Source organism: Protomyctophum bolini (assembly GCF_963924005.1).
Source record: "Protomyctophum bolini genome assembly, chromosome: 9".
In the NCBI taxonomy this organism is placed as follows: Eukaryota; Metazoa; Chordata; class Actinopteri; order Myctophiformes; family Myctophidae; genus Protomyctophum; species Protomyctophum bolini.
This window is the reverse complement of record NC_137870.1, coordinates 1,203,070-1,220,569: the sequence shown is the minus strand read 5'-3', so window position 1 is coordinate 1,220,569 and position 17,500 is coordinate 1,203,070. Positions and strand designations below refer to the sequence as shown.

Below are 17,500 nucleotides of genomic sequence, written 5' to 3'. Positions count from 1 at the left end.
CATCACCTGGGCACAGTCAGACACACACAGCTCCCCTCTGCAGGCCTCTACTACTGAAAGTGACGGCACGGAGTCTGTCTCGTTTCTCTCCAAAAGCACGTGAATATGATGGAATAAGATATATGATTACAGCTCAGCTAAAGAAAAACCACGATATATCGCTACATGCCTACATATTACATAACGGCCTATACATTATATACAGTCATTTCTCGACCGTGTCGTTCATTTCATGCTTTAGGTGAAATGAGTGTGTGCTTTTTGATGTATTCCTTTTTACTGCCAGACGCCTTACTGTATACTTAGTGTGCCTTACTGTACTTGGTGTGCCATCTCACTTCCCCCAACTCTGGCCAGGACCATTAACCCATTCTGACCGGGAACCCATTCTGGTGTTATAGCATCATGTCATGCTTTAGCTATTGAAAAAATAGCAGATCTACAAGCTCGAGCTTGTAGGTCTGCTATTCTTTGAAAAAATCGAAGAACGACTGACCTTTTTTTAATCTGATCTCGGGTCAGAATGGTGTTAATCAGACCAGTGTGTGTCCTGCAGTGGAAACCTCGTATGAATCTGATCTCAGGTCAGAGTGGGTTAAGCACACATTAAGCACACTGCAATCAACGTGAGGTGAAGAGAGAGAGAGAGAGAGAGAGAGAGAGAGAGCATGTAAACCATTACAGCTCATTAAGCAGACATTCTACTGTAGTCATCATAAGCCATGTGTCACGACCATCTCTCTCTCTCTCTCTCTCTCTCTCTCTCTCTCTCTCTCTCGTGTTAAGTGTGAGAACATGCTCCTTGATCGCCCCGCTCGCCACCGAGTCCGACTGCATATTCGGCATCATTTGCATAAAAGCGTCAACACATTTCCATCATATTAGCATAAATAACACATTGACACAACGTAGATGGATTGGAGGCCATGTGGAGAGAGAGAGAGAGAGAGAGAGAGAGAGAGAGAGAGAGGGGGAGAGAGAGAGAGAGAGAGAGGGGGGGGCTGAGGGGAGAGGAATTATTGCAATTTGTCTCTCCCCACCCGTCCCTGTAAATGGTCCATCTATATCACAGAAATGGTGCATTTATAGCGCCTTTATCCAAGGTGCTTTACATAGATGGTGCATTACATTCACCCATTCACACACACACATTCACACACCTTTACATAGATGGTGCATTACATTCACCCATTCACACACCTTTACATAGATTGTGCATTACATTCACCCATTCACACACCTTTACATAGATTGTGCATTACATTCACCCATTCACACACCTTTACATAGATTGTTGCATTACATTCACCCATTCACACACCTTTACATAGATTGTTGCATTACATTCACCCATTCACACACCTTTACATAGATTGTTGCATTACATTCACCCATTCACACACCTTTACATAGATTGTTGCATTACATTCACCCATTCACACACCTTTACATAGATTGTGCATTACATTCACCCATTCACACACCTTTACATAGACTGTGCATTACATTCACCCATTCACACACCTTTACATAGACTGTGCATTACATTCACCCATTCACACACCTTTACATAGATTGTGCATTACATTCACCCATTCACACACCTTTACATAGATTGTTGCATTACATTCACCCATTCACACACCTTTACATAGATTGTTGCATTACATTCACCCATTCACACACACACACACACCTTTACATAGACTGTGTGCATTACATTCACCCATTCACACACACACATTCACACACCTTTACATAGATTGTGCATTACATTCACCCATTCACACACACACATTCACACACCTTTACATAGATTGTGCATTACATTCACCCATTCACACACACACACACACACACACACATTCACACACCTTTACATAGATTGTGCATTACATTCACCCATTCACACACCTTTACATAGATGGTGCATTACATTCACCCATTCACACACCTTTACATAGATTGTTGCATTACATTCACCCATTCACACACCTTTACATAGATTGTTGCATTACATTCACCCATTCACACACCTTTACATAGATGGTGCATTACATTCACCCATTCACACACCTTTACATAGATTGTTGCATTACATTCACCCATTCACACACCTTTACATAGATGGTGCATTACATTCACCCATTCACACACACATTCACACACCTTTACATAGATGGTGCATTACATTCACCCATTCACACACACACACACACACACACACACACATGCACACACCTTTACATAGATTGTGCATTACATTCACCCATTCACACACACACATTCACACACCTTTACATAGATTGTTGCATTCCATTCACCCATTCACACACCTTTACATAGATTGTGCATTACATTCACCCATTCACACACCTTTACATAGATGGTGCATTACATTCACCCATTCACACACCTTTACATAGATTTTGCATTACATTCACCCATTCACACACCTTTACATAGATTGTTGCATTACATTCACCCATTCAGACACCTTTACATAGATTGTGCATTGCATTCACCCATTCACACACCTTTACATAGATTGTTGCATTACATTCACCCATTCACACACCTTTACATAGATGGTGCATTACATTCACCCATTCACACACCTTTACATAGATTGTGCATTACATTCACCCATTCACACACCTTTACATAGATTGTGCATTACATTCACCCATTCACACACACATTCACACACCTTTACATAGATTGTGCATTACATTCACCCATTCACACACACATTCACACACCTTTACATAGATGGTGCATTACATTCACTCATTCACACACCTTTACATAGATGGTGCATTACATTCACCCATTCACACACGCATTCACACACCTTTACATAGATTGTGCATTACATTCACCCATTCACACACTGATGGCGGCGGAAACCATGCCTGCACATCAGGAGCAATCAGGGGTCCAGAGTCTTGCTCAAGGACACTGACTCTGGTTGGAGCCCACAGGGATCGAACCGGCAGCCTTGGGGTTCCCATCCGGCCACTCTACCGCTGACCCACCGCCCCCCCCCCCCTACATATGTCTCCCTCTTACCGAGTTTAATGTAAAGAAGTGAGGAAAGAGCTGAGTGGTCTGATTTAGTTATAGACTCCATTTTAATGTAAAGAAGTGAGGAAAGAGCTGAGTGGTCTGATTTAGTTATAGACTCCATTTTAATGTAAAGAAGTGGGGAAAGAGCTGAGTGGTCTGATTTAGTTATAGACTCCATTTTAATGTAAAGAAGTGAGGAAAGAGCTGAGTGGTCTGATTTAGTTATAGACTCCATTTTAATGTAAAGAAGTGAGGAAAGAGCTGAGTGGTCTGATTTAGTTATAGACTCCATTTTAATGTAAAGAAGTGAGGAAAGAGCTGAGTGGTCTGATTTAGTTATAGACTCCATTTTAATGTAAAGAAGTGAGGAAAGAGCTGAGTGGTCTGATTTAGTTATAGACTCCATTTTAATGTAAAGAAGTGAGGAAAGAGCCGAGTGGTCTGATTTAGTTATAGACTCCATTTTAATGTAAAGAAGTGAGGAAAGAGCTGAGTGGTCTGATTTAGTTATAGACTCCATTTTAATGTAAAGAAGTGAGGAAAGAGCTGAGTGGTCTGATTTAGTTATAGACTCCATTTTAATGTAAAGAAGTGAGGAAAGAGCTGAGTGGTCTGATTTAGTTATAGACTCCATTTTAATGTAAAGAAGTGAGGAAAGAGCTGAGTGGTCTGATTTAGTTATAGACTCCATTTTAATGTAAAGAAGTGGGGAAAGAGCTGAGTGGTCTGATTTAGTTATAGACTCCATTTTAATGTAAAGAAGTGGGGAAAGCTGAGTGGTCTGATTTAGATATAGACTCCATTTTAATGTAAAGAAGTGAGGAAAGAGCTGAGTGGTCTGATTTAGTTATAGACTCCATTTTAATGTAAAGAAGTGAGGAAAGAGCTGAGTGGTCTGATTTAGTTATAGACTCCATTTTAATGTAAAGAAGTGGGGAAAGAGCTGAGTGGTCTGATTTAGTTATAGACTCCATTTTAATGTAAAGAAGTGGGGAAAGAGCTGAGTGGTCTGATTTAGTTATAGACTCCATTTTAATGTAAAGAAGTGAGGAAAGAGCTGAGTGGTCTGATTTAGTTATAGACTCCATTTTAATGTAAAGAAGTGAGGAAAGAGCTGAGTGGTCTGATTTAGTTATAGACTCCATTTTAATTAATCTGCTTTGTTTTAATAGATAATTAATACAGCCTGGCTCTGATAAGTCCCTCTGCATGCAGCATGAAGCCTCTTAATGGACGCACGCACGCACACACGCACGCACGCACGCACGCACGCACGCACGCACGCACGCACGCACGCACGCACGCACACACGCACATGCAGCACACACACGCACGTGCGGCACACACACACGCATGACATGCGCGACACACACACACACACACACACACAGAGAGAGAGACACTTAGTGCCAAGCCGCAGAACTAGATGATTTCTGTAACCAAGGCAACCTATAAATGACTCCCAGCTGGTGCGTGGGCATCATGTCTCTCGCCAGAGAGAGAGAGAGAGAGATCTATCATGGTCACATAGGTTAACACGCACATTGCTGTTCCTTTGAGTGGGTGCACCACTCAAAAAAATAGCAGACCTACAAGTTCATAGCGTGGCACTCGGTGCCGCGCTATGAACTTGTAGATCTGCTGTTCTTCAATAGCTAAAGTATAACATAATTCTTTATAACACCAATAGTATTACACTGATACACGCTGACATTGACGATGTGGTATTGAAGTGTAATTTTTTATTTCTGCCTCTTGGCCTCCAGTTCCCACTTGTAAAAGAGACTGCGGGCTGTATTTTGCGTGTCTTAAGTATACCAGGTCTTATTACCTATAACTTGAGTAAACTAAAGACCTGGAGGCGTGATCAATGCTCTTTGGCCACTCAGAATAGCCAAAGAGCATTGATCGATCACGCCTCCAGGTCTTTAGTTTACTCAAGTTATAGGTAATAAGACCTGGTACTTAAAGGGACACCTTTTGCACCCTTTTTGCAAAAAAATATATGTTAATGACGTTTAGAAGCTTTAGAACACTTTCCTGGGGGTATTTATGTGTGTAATATGTGGTTTTAGATATTTTAGATTGTAGCAGTGAGCCTGTTGTCTCTGATGTCATGGACACTGGGCTCACTTCCTTCCTGGACTACATGTTGTCTCAGTAAGACAGCTCTCCCCCCTATCCACAAGGAGGAGCAGTGCACCAAAGAATCATGGGAATTGTAGTCCAGGAAGGTAGTGAGACCAGTGTCCATGACATCAGAGACAACAGGCTCACTGCTACAATCCAAAATATCTAAAACCACATATTACACACATAAAGACCCCCAGGAAAGTGTTCTAAAGCTCCTAAACGTCATTAACATATATTTTTTTGCAAAAAGGGTGAAGTGTCCCTTTAATTAAGACACGCAAAATACAGCCCGCAGTCTCAATGTGATATTACTGTTAAATAAAGGTTAAAAATAGAAACGGTGTGGTGGTTCTGTGCTGTGCAGGTCTATACGTCACCATGATACTTCCCAGTGCAGCTGGTTGTGACATTGTGGACGTTTCTTTATTTTATTTCTTTCTTGCTTTCTTTCTTTCCCGTAGTCCTTGTACAATATTCACCGACCCGACATGGTGTGTAATTAAGTCGTCCTGACCCCAACGCTCGGGCGATGTTTCTGAAGTGTGCTTAAAACAAAGTTCCATCAGAGGCCTCGGTGCCGCCTGCAGGCCCCACCCGGGGTTTCCTTCCATCAGAGGCCTCGGTGCCGCCTGCAGGCCCCACCCGGGGTTTCCTTCCATCAGAGGCCTCGGTGCCGCCTGCTGGCCCCACCTGGGGTTTCCTTCTAAGTCTCTGTAATTGGCTGAGTCGCCCTGAGTAGGGATTTGGTTCTGTTACTGCGCGCTAGACTGATGCCCTTGTCTGTGTGTGTGTGTGTGTGTGTGTGTGTGTATATATATATATATATATATATATATATATAGCTCTGCAATGCGTGGAATAGTTATGAGAAAATATTGCAGGGTACCGAGTCACACTCCTGTTCTTTATGACCATATCAGACCTTGAGTTCTGAAGGAGGATTGGTTCTGTATGTATGACCATATCAGACCTTGAGTTCTGAAGGAGGATTGGTTCTGTATGTATGACCATATCAGACCTTGAGTTCTGAAGGAGGATTGGTTCTGTATGTATGATTAGACCTTGAGTTCTGAAAGAGGATTGGTTCTGTATGTATGACCATATCAGACCTTGAGTTCTGAAGGAGGATTGGTTCTGTATGTATGACCATATCAGACCTTGAGTTCTGAAGGAGGATTGGTTCTGTATGTATGACCATATCAGACCTTGAGTTCTGAAGGAGGATTGGTTCTGTATGTATGACCATATCAGACCTTGAGTTCTGAAGGAGGATTGGTTCTGTATGTATGACCATATCAGACCTTGAGTTCTGAAGGAGGATTGGTTCTGTATGTATGACCATATCAGACCTTGAGTTCTGAAGGAGGATTGGGTTCTGTTGGACCATATCAGACCTTGAGTTCTGAAGGAGTTCTGAAGGAGGATTGGTTCTGTATGTATGACCATATCAGACCTTGAGTTCTGAAGGAGGATTGGTTCTGTATGTATGACCATATCAGACCTTGAGTTCTGAAGGAGGATTGGGTTCTGTTGGACCATATCAGACCTTGAGTTCTGAAGGAGGATTGGTTCTGTATGTATGACCATATCAGACCTTGAGTTCTGAAGGAGGATTGGTTCTGTATGTATGACCATATCAGACCTTGAGTTCTGAAGGAGGATTGGGTTCTGTTGGACCATATCAGACCTTGAGTTCTGAAGGAGGATTGGTTCTGTATGTATGACCATATCAGACCTTGAGTTCTGAAGGAGGATTGGTTCTGTATGTATGACCATATCAGACCTTGAGTTCTGAAGGAGGATTGCGTCGTAATGGTAGCAATTCTCACACGGATAAATAATGAATTATAAATGTTTTATTGAGGACTCAGAGACAAGAAGCATGGCCCTACATACCCTAGCCTTTATCCATAAACGTCTGAGTGGTGCAGCTTTTAAAGCCAATCAATTATTTAATAATAAATAAAAAAGGCAATGTAGTTTATGGATAAGGGGTTTAGCATGGGCGGTAAAAAAACCTAATTCCTGCAGTCTTGTGCATTTCTGAGTATGTACAAAAATGTAACATTATATTTGTACGTTCTGAAATGAAACGCGGATGATTTTACTGGGTATTGTAGTTTTAGGTTTCTCATTTGTAGTCCTATGCTGACTCTGACCATATGTAATGTCCACTGCTCCTCCTCCTCCTCCTCCTCTCTCCAGTCTTCACGGTTTTACTGGGTATTGTAGTTCTAGGGTGATCGTTTGTAGTCCTATGCTGACCCTCTCCTCTCTCCTCCTCTCCAGTCTGCACGGTTTTACTGGGTATTGTAGTCCCAGGGTGATCGTTTGTAGTCCTATGCTGACCCTCTCCTCTCTCCTCCTCTCCAGTCTGCACAGTTTTACTGGGTATTGTATTTCCAGGGTGATCGTTTGTAGTCCTATGCTGAACCTCTCCTCTCTCCTCCTCTCCAGTCTGCACAGTTTTACTGGGTATTGTAGTCCCAGGGTGATCGTTTGTAGTCCTATGCTGACCCTCTCCTCTCTCCTCCTCTCCAGTCTGCACGGTTCGCTGTCAGAAGTTCCTGATCTCGCGCGTTGGAGAAGACTGGATCTTCCTCATTCTCCTGGGGCTGCTGATGGCGATGGTCAGCTGGGTGGTGGACTTCTGCATCGCCATCTGTTTACAAGGTGAGACTGGGTGGTGGACTTCTGTCGCCCTGAGTTCTGGTGGCACAGTCGGTAGTGCTGTCACCTCACAGCTAGAAGGTCCTGGGTTTTGTTAGCATGTTCACCCCGTGTCCTCTAGGGTAGGTACCCTCACATGTTCTCCCTGTCTCCCCTAGGGTAGGTACCCTCACATGTTATCCCTGTGTCCCCTAGGGTAGGTACCCTCACATGTTCTCCCCGTGTCCCCCTAGGGTAGGTACCCTCACATGTTCTCCCCGTGTCCCCTAGGGTAGGTACCCTCACATGTTCTCCCCGTGTCCCTTAGGGTATAGGTACCCTCATATGTTCTCCCCGTGTCCCCTAAGGTAGGTACCCTCACATGTTCTCCCCGTGTCCCCTAGGGTAGGTACCCTCACATGTTCTCCCCGTGTCCCCTAGGGTAGGTACCCTCACATGTTCTCCCCGTGTCCCCTAGGGTAGGTAACCTCACAAAAAAACATGCAGTAATCCTGGTCTCTAAACTATACCTCTCCCTGGCCAGCCGGGGCGCCTGATGGAGGGGAAAAGGAACTGGTCGGAATAACGTGTTCCTTCCACGCGCTACGGCCGGCCGGGGAAATTCCCCTCTGTCAGGTGAAAAGAAGCAGCTTGGACTCCTCATGCATAGAAGGAAGCATGAGGTCAGTCCACCCCCCCCCCCCCCCCCCCCCCCCCTCAGGTTGGCAGAGGAAGTGTAGCGCCCAGGATTACATTAGATAATTGGCACTGGGTGAAAAAAATGGGTTGCAAAATCGTGGGATCAAAACTTGAATAACATTTTGTTTTAAAAAGGTGAGTTTTCTGCCTACAAGGTGAGACGCGGAGGGCGCTCTAGTGTTGTTGATTTCCTCGACTAATACTATGACAAAAAAATTATGTCCGTCCATAAAATAATGTATAATACATGTGTGTACTCTTGTAGCTGTCCCAGTTATGGATATGCTCATGCTGTGATATTTTATTTAGCTTATTTTTCTGAAAATGCATATGGTAAATTGTATTTTTGTTTTGGGCAACAAACTGTATATTTCGGTATTTGTATGGTGTATGTATGGTGAGATAGTGACATCTACTGTGCTCTGTATTCGTTGTCTGTTTGTCTGGTTCATGGGCAGCAGGTTGAATTAGGCTCACCTAAGCAGCTAATCACCTCATTTCAATCACCTGTTGGGTTTTGGGCACGTTTGGGCAGAACAAAACAGAGCTGAGGTGAAGAGAGGAGCTCTTTCATGTCAGAGAGTCTCCACAGAAGATAAGAAAGAAAATAATATAAAAAAAGAACAAGAACTTAACTTAACTCCTAGAAGTCTGTGCAGAAGGCGCATACGGTATGTTTGGGACGTTGTCTCATTTCTGCACCAGATGAAGATGGTTTAGGAGCAGTTACAACTCTATTTGTGTACATACGCACTTTTTCTTACATACATATACGCGTGTGTGTGTGTGTGTGTGTGTGTGTGTGTGTGTGTGTGTGTGTGTGTGTGTGTGTGTGTGTGCGTGTGTGTGTGCGTGTGCGTGTGTGTGTGTGCCTTTGCCTGTGCGTGTGCGTGTGTCCACAGCACAGAAGTGGATGTATGGCGGTCTGGACTCCAACGTATTCCTCCAGTATCTGGCCTGGGTGACCTACCCCGTGGTCCTCATCACCTTCTCCGCTGGATTCACACAGATCCTGGCGCCACAGGCCGTCGGTACGACTGACACACTACACAGACACACTACACAGACACACACTACACAGATACACTACACAGGCTGTCTGTACGACTGACACACTACACAGACACACTACACAGACACACACTACACAGATACACTACACAGGCTGTCTGTACGACAGACACACACTACACAGGCTGTCTGTACGACGGACACACGCTACACAGACACACACCACACAGACACACACTACACAGACACACACCACACAGACACACACTACACAGACACACACCACACAGACACACACTACACAGACACACACCACACAGGCTGTCTGTACGACAGACACACACTACACAGGCTGTCTGTACGACAGACACACACTACACAGGCTGTCTGTAGGACTGACGGACACACACTACACAGGTTGTCTGTACGACAGACACACACTACACAGGCTGTCTGTAGGACTGACGGACACACACTACACAGGTTGTCTGTAGGACTGACGGACACTACACAGGCTGTCTGTAGGACTGACGGACACACACTACACAGGCTGTCTGTACGACAGACACACACTACACAGGCTGTCTGTAGGACTGACGGACACACACTACACAGGCTGTCAGTAGTTCTGTAGGACAGACACTATACAAGAAGATATTAGGTCTGCTATTTTTTGAAAAATCGAAGAGCGACTGACATTTTTAGAATCTGATCTCAAGTCAGAATGAAAACTGTCAGGATGTAGAAGACATTTGTAGAATCTGATCTCAGGTCAGAATGAAAACTGTCAGGATGTAGAAGACATTTGTAGAATCTGATCTCAGGTCAGAATGAAAACTGTCAGGATGTAGAAGACATTGTTAGAATCTGATCTCAGGTCAGAATGGAAAACTGTCAGGATGTAGAAGACATTTTTAGAATCTGATCTCAGGTCAGAATGAAAACTGTCAGGATGTAGAAGACATTTTTAGAATCTGATCTCAGGTCAGAATGAAAACTGTCAGGATGTAGAAGACATTGTTAGAATCTGATCTCAGGTCAGAATGGAAAACTGTCAGGATGTAGAAGACATTTGTAGAATCTGATCTCAGGTCAGAATGAAAACTGTCAGGATGTAGAAGACATTTGTAGAATCTGATCTTAGGTCAGGTCTTGTGTCCTTCCTTGCCCTGGGTAGTGACGAGTCGGTCACAGGACCTTTCAAACGTGAAGCGATATAACGCGCCTAAAGTTTATTTTCAATGAGACCTGTGTGTGTGTGTGTGCGTGTGCGTGCGTGTGTGTGTGTGTGTGTGTGTGTGCGCGCGTGCGTGTGCGTGTGCGCGTGCGTGTGCGTGTGCGTGTGTGCGTAGGTTCGGGCATCCCAGAGATGAAGACCATTCTGCGCGGCGTGGTCCTCAAAGAGTACCTCACCTTCAAGACCTTCGTGGCCAAAGTCATCGGCCTCACGTGCGCTCTGGGAAGTGGCATGCCTCTGGGGAAGGAGGTATAACGCATGCACACACACACACACACACACACACACACAGGGGAGGGGAGAGGATTGTGTCTAGTATTTTCAGTTGCAGGAGGATTTTATCGTATTGAATTATTGACGGTGTTTTTTGTGTTGAAACTGGCTTGTTTGCAGCTGTTGATTTTATCCTTCGGTGTGTTTAAATGTGTGTGTGTGTGTGTGTGTGTGTGTGTGACTGTGTGTGTGTGACTGTGTGTGTGTGTGTGTGTGTGTGTGTGTGTGTGTGTGTGTGTGTGTGTGTGACTGTGTGTGTGTGCGTGTGTGTGTGTGTGTGTGTGAGTGAGTAAGTGTGTGTGTGTGTGTGGGGGATAATTAGTGTCAATTTTTCGGGGTTCTTGACTGAAATTAGGAAAACAGAATGTCGATTTCAGCTCTGACATTTAATTCAGACAACCCATTCTGGGCGGGATCCCCTTTTGGTGTTTGATTATTATGTTATTTACTTTAGCTATTTAAAAGTAGCAGATCTGGAACAACATATTTTCAGAAGTGGGGCCGGAGGCATATTTCATATAATCGTTGGGGGTCCTTGACATGAAATATTGAGCACCACTGATGCAGAAACATGAGGTTTTTTAGAAAACTGTCAGGGTTTTGAAGACATTTTTGAAATGTTGACGTCAGTCCTAGAAGTATGTGAAGAAGCTGCCTGTTTTGTTAACTCATTGTGTCCGTGTACGGTGACCCCTGACCTCTGACCCCTGACCTCTGACCTGTGTCTCTCAGGGTCCGTTCGTCCACATCGCCAGTCTGTGTGCCGCGCTGCTCAGCAAGTTCATGTCCCTGTTCGGTGGCATCTATGAGGTAATGTCTCTGTCTCTCTCTGTCTCTGTCTCTCTCTCTGTCTCTGTCTCTCTCTGTCTCTGTCTCTGTCTCTGTCTCTCTCTGTCTCTGTCTCTGTCTCTGTCTCTCTCTGTCTCTGTCTCTGTCTCTGTCTCTGTCTCTCTCTCTCTGTCTCTCTCTCTGTGTCTCTGTCTCTGTCTCTCTCTGTCTCTGTCTCTGTCTCTGTCTCTGTCTCTGTCTCTCTCTGTCTCTGTCTCTGTCTCTGTCTCTCTCTCTCTCTCTCTCTCTCTGTCTCTGTCTCTGTCTCTGTCTCTGTCTCTGTCTCTCTGTCTCTGTCTCTGTCTCTGTCTCTGTCTCTGTCTCTGTCTCTGTCTCTGTGTCTCTGTCTCTGTCTCTGTCTCTGTCTCTGTCTCTGTCTCTCTGTCTCTGTCTCTGTCTCTCTGTCTCTGTCTCTGTCTCTCTGTCTCTGTCTCTCTCTCTGTCTCTGTCTCTCTGTCTCTGTCTCTCTCTCTGTCTCTCTGTCTCTCTGTCTCTGTCTCTGTCTCTGTCTCTGTCTCTCTGTCTCTGTCTCTCTCTCTGTCTCTCTGTCTCTGTCTCTGTCTCTGTCTCTGTCTCTGTCTCTGTCTCTGTCTCTGTCTCTCTCTCTCTCTCTCTCTCTCTCTCTCTCTCTCTCTCTCTCTCTCTGTGTCTCTGTCTCTCTCTCTCTCTCTCTCTCTCTCTCTCTCTCTCTCTCTCTCCCCCTCCCCCCCCCCCCCCCCCTCCCCTCCCTTCCTCTGTCAATCCCCATCTCTGGCTTACTTTGTCATTCGCCTGCTTTTCTATTTCGGTTTCTCCTCCATGGTTCTCTGCATCCCCCTGCAGCAATCACTCCACCCCCGTGAGTGCGTACGTGCGTGTACGTTACAGTACTCTGTGTGTGTGTGTGTGTGTGTGCGTGTACGCGCGCACGTGCGACATAATACACGTGTGTTTGAAGTGTAAACGGTGTTCTCTTCTCTTCTCTGTTTTGAAGTACAGTGTGAATTATTACAGTTCCTTTTATCCAAAGCGCTTCACGTTCACGTTCATTACAGCCGACGGCAAAAGGAAACCCAGTCATGGTACCAGGTAGGCCTATAGGGAGCAGTCATGGTACCAGGTAGGCCTCTATGGAGCAGTCATGGTACCATGTAGGCCTCTATGGAGCAGTCATGGTACCATGTAGGCCTCTATGGAGCAGTCATGGTACCAGGTAGGCCTCTATGGAGCAGTCATGGTACCAGGTGTGGCTCTAGGGAGCAGTCATGGTACCAGGTAGGCTTCTAGGGAGCAGTCATGGTACCAGGTAGGCCTCTAGGGAGCAGTCATGATACCAGGTAGGCTTCTAGGGAGCAGTCATGGTACCAGGTAGGCCTCTATGGAGCAGTCATGGTACCAGGCAGGCCTCTATGGAGCAATCATGGTACCAGGTAGGGCTGTAGGGAGCAGTCATGGTACCAGGTAGGCCTCTATGGAGCAGTCATGGTACCAGGCAGGCCTCTAGGGAGCAGTCATGGTACCAGGTAGGCCTCTAGGGAGCAGTCATGGTACCAGGTGTGGTTCTAGGGAGCAGTCATGGTACCAGGTAGGCCTCTATGGAGCAGTCATGGTACCAGGTGGGTCTGTAGGGAGCAGTCATGGTACCAGGTGTGGCTCTAGGGAGCAGTCATGGTACCAGGTAGGGCTGTAGGGAGCAGTCATGGTACCAGGTGTGGTTCTAGGGAGCAGTCATGGTACCAGGTGGGTCTGTAGGGAGCAGTCATGGTACCAGGTGTGGCTCTAGGGAGCAGTCATGGTACCAGGTAGGCCTCTAGGGAGCAGTCATGGTACCAGGTGTGGTTCTAGGGAGCAGTCATTGTACCAGGTGGGTCTGTAGGGAGCAGTCATGGTACCAGGTGTGGCTCTACAGGGAGCAGTCATGGTACCAGGTGTGGCTCTACAGGGAGCAGTCATGGTACCAGGTGTGGCTCTACAGGGAGCAGTCATGGTACCAGGTGTGGCTCTACAGGGAGCAGTCATGGTACCAGGTGGGCCTCTAGGGAGCAGTCATGGTACCAGGTGTGGTTCTAGGGAGCAGTCATGGTACCAGGTGTGGCTCTATGGAGCAGTCATGGTACCAGGTGTGGCTCTATGGAGCAGTCATGGTACCAGGTGTGGTTCTAGGGAGCAGTCATGGTACAAGGTGGGCCTCTAGGGAGCAGTCATGGTACCAGGTGTGGCTCTAGGGAGCAGTCATGGTACCAGGTGTGGCTCTAGGGAGCAGTCATGGTACCAGGTGTGGCTCTAGGGAGCAGTCATGGTACCAGGTGTGGCTCTAGGGAGCAGTCATGGTACCAGGTGTGGTTCTAGGGAGCAGTCATGGTACCAGGTGGGCCTCTAGGGAGCAGTCATGGTACCAGGTGTGGCTCTAGGGAGCAGTCATGGTACCAGGTGGGGCTGTAGGGAGCAGTCATGGTACCAGGTGGGACTCTAGGGAGCAGTCATGGTACCAGGTGGGGCTCTATGGAGCAGTCATGGTACCAGGTGGGGCTCTATGGAGCAGTCATGGTACCAGGTGGGGCTCTATGGAGCAGTCATGGTACCAGGTGGGGCTCTAGGGAGCAGTCATGGTACCAGGTGGGGCTCTAGGGAGCAGTCATGGTACCAGGTGGGGCTCTATGGAGCAGTCATGGTACCAGGTGGGGCTCTATGGAGCAGTCATGGTACCAGGTGGGGCTCTATGGAGCAGTCATGGTACCAGGTGGGGCTCTATGGAGCAGTCATGGTACCAGGTGGGGCTCTATGGAGCAGTCATGGTACCAGGTGGGGCTCTAGGGAGCAGTCATGGTACCAGGTGGGGCTCTAGGGAGCAGTCATGGTACCAGGTGGGGCTCTATGGAGCAGTCATGGTACCAGGTGGGGCTCTATGGAGCAGTCATGGTACCAGGTGGGGCTCTATGGAGCAGTCATGGTACCAGGTGGGGCTCTAGGGAGCAGTCATGGTACCAGGTGGGGCTCTATGGAGCAGTCATGGTACCAGGTGTGGCTCTATGGAGCAGTCATGGTACCAGGTGTGGCTCTAGGGAGCAGTCATGGTACCAGGTGGGGCTCTAGGGAGCAGTCATGGTACCAGGTGGGGCTCTAGGGAGCAGTCATGGTACCAGGTGGGGCTCTATGGAGCAGTCATGGTACCAGGTGGGGCTCTAGGGAGCAGGCATGGGACCAGGTGGGGCTCTAGGGAGCAGTCATGGTACCAGGTGGGGCTCTAGGGAGCAGTCATTCTCCAACCCTGTCCTGTCTGAGGTCTCTTATATATTCTCCAACCCTGTCCTGTCTGAGGTCTCTTATATATTCTCCAACCCTGTGTGTACAACATGCTGCTACAAGGAGCCCGGTCTGGTAGGGACCATGAAGGTAGGGATCACTTCTAACTCCGTCACTATGCCACCGCTGCCCGTCCCGTCGCCATGACACGGTTCACACTGTGCTTCTCGTGTTGCGCCCACACCCCCTCTCCCCCTCCCCCCCTCTCCCCCTCCCCGTCCTCCTCCTCCTCCGTGTCTGAAGTCTAAGTGGAACCTCAAGTTGTTGTTGTTGTTGTTGTTGTTGTCAGGGACGTGCAACACACAGACATCAAAGGGGGCTTCAGCCCCTGCCCTTTGACCCGTCTGTAAAACAAATGCCCTCTCCAGACCCACGAATGAATGCAGCGTTTACTACATGGTGAAAGAAATGCAAAATGCCCTCCTCTCCTCTCCTCTCCTCTCCTCTCCTCTCCTCTCCTCTCCTCTCCTCTCCTCCCCTCTCCTCAAATCTGTTTATAACTCCATGTTGTTACACACCGCATCTCTCCACTAGCTTAAAGGGACACTTCACCCTTTTTGCAAAAAAATATATGTTAATGACGTTTAGAAGCTTTAGATCACTTTCCTGGGGGTATTTATGTGTGTAATATGTGGTTTTAGATATTTTAGATTGTAGCAGTGAGCCTGTTGTCTCTGATGTCATGGACACTGGTCTCACTACCTTCCTGGACTACAATTCCCATAATTCTTTGGTGCACTGCTCCTCTTTGTGGATTGGGGGAGAGCTGTCTTACTGAGACAACATGTAGTCCAGGAAGGAAGTGAGCCCAGTGTCCATGACATCAGAGACAACAGGCTCACTGCTACAATCTAAAATATTAAAAAATAATATATAAAATAATATCTAAAACCACATATTACACACATAAATACCCCCAGGAAAGTGTTCTAAAGCTTCTAAACGTCATTAACATATATTTTTTTGCAAAAAGGGTGAAGTGTCCCTTTAAGAGTGCTGGGCTGCGCCCCCTGAAAATAGCAGATATACAAGCTCACAACGCGTTGCCCTGCGACGCGTTGTGAGCTTGTATAGATCTGCTATTTTCTTGTCCAAAAGTGCCCCTCGATCTGACGCTCTCTGCACGTCCCTGGTCGTTGTTTGCGTTGTTGTTGTCGTCGTTCAACATGTTGTTTGTTTCCATTGTGGTGCTGCTTGAAGGAAACCACTCTCATTGGAGTCAAGGTATAGACTCCAACTCCCAGCATGCAAAGCCCGTGCTCCGAAAATTGTAATGAAAATAAAACTGTTCTTAAGTGTTCTGTTTTGTCAGCTATATTATAAATGTACCGAAGGGTTGTTTTTGTGGTGGTGCAACCGCTCCCTTACGGAGCTGTGTGTGGGTGGATGGCTGGCTGGCTGGGTGGGTATGAGCACGAAAACAGCATGGTTGTTTTCCACAGTACAGTACAGTACAGTACAGTACAGTACAGTACAGTACAGTACAGTACAGTACAGTACAGTACAGTACAGTAGAGGGACCGACACACGGTAAGGGCCGATTCATACTCCTATTTTAGAGCCGAATAAAAGTGGGTTCGGCTCTGTAGAGCCTACAATGTGACATCATTTGGCTCTGTAGAGCCTACAATGTGACATAATTTGGCTCTGTAGAGCCTACAATGTGACGTCATTTGGCTCTGTAGAGCCTACAATGTGACGTCATTTGGCTCTGTAGAGCCTACAATGTGACGTCATTTGGCTCTGTAGAGCCTACAATGTGACGTCATTTGGCTCTGTAGAGCCTACAATGTGACGTCATTTGGCTCTGTAGAGCCTACAATGTGACGTCATTTGGCTCTGTAGAGCCTACAATGTGACGTCATTTGGCTCTGTAGAGCCTACAATGTGACGTCATTTGGCTCTGTAGAGCCTACAATGTGACGTCATTTGGCTCTGTGGAGCCTACAATGTGACGTCATTTGGCTCTGTGGAGCCTACAATGTGACGTCATTTGGCTCTGTGGATCCTACAATGTGACGTCATTTGGCTCTGTAGAGCCTACAATGTGACGCCATTTGGCTCTGTAGAGCCTACAATGTGACGCCATTTGGCTCTGTAGAGCCTACAATGTGACGCCATTTGGCTCTGTAGAGCCTACAATGTGACGTCATTTGGCTCTGTAGAGCCTACAATGTGACGTCATTTGGCTCTGTAGAGCCTACAATGTGACGTCATTTGAGGTTTGGGGGGGGGGGGTACCGTCCTAAAGTCGACTCTTCGGTGCTACTGAACATTTCTAGAAATCGTTTCGGCTCTACAGCGCTGAAACAGCGGTAC

General features: G+C 46.7%; 1 protein-coding gene across 1 annotated transcript in view; it reads left to right on the top strand.

The window, feature by feature from the left end:
- Positions 1 to 17,500, top strand: part of LOC308321245 (chloride channel protein 2-like) — a gene marked incomplete at both ends in the record, with an annotated part of 93,637 nt that overhangs the window by 15,090 nt on the left and 61,047 nt on the right. Inside the window, 5 exon segments of the mRNA XM_080772085.1 lie at positions 7,744 to 7,875; positions 9,453 to 9,581; positions 10,914 to 11,047; positions 11,804 to 11,881; positions 15,245 to 15,271. Of these exon segments, the coding sequence (XP_080628211.1) occupies positions 7,744 to 7,875; positions 9,453 to 9,581; positions 10,914 to 11,047; positions 11,804 to 11,881; positions 15,245 to 15,271 (500 nt within the window).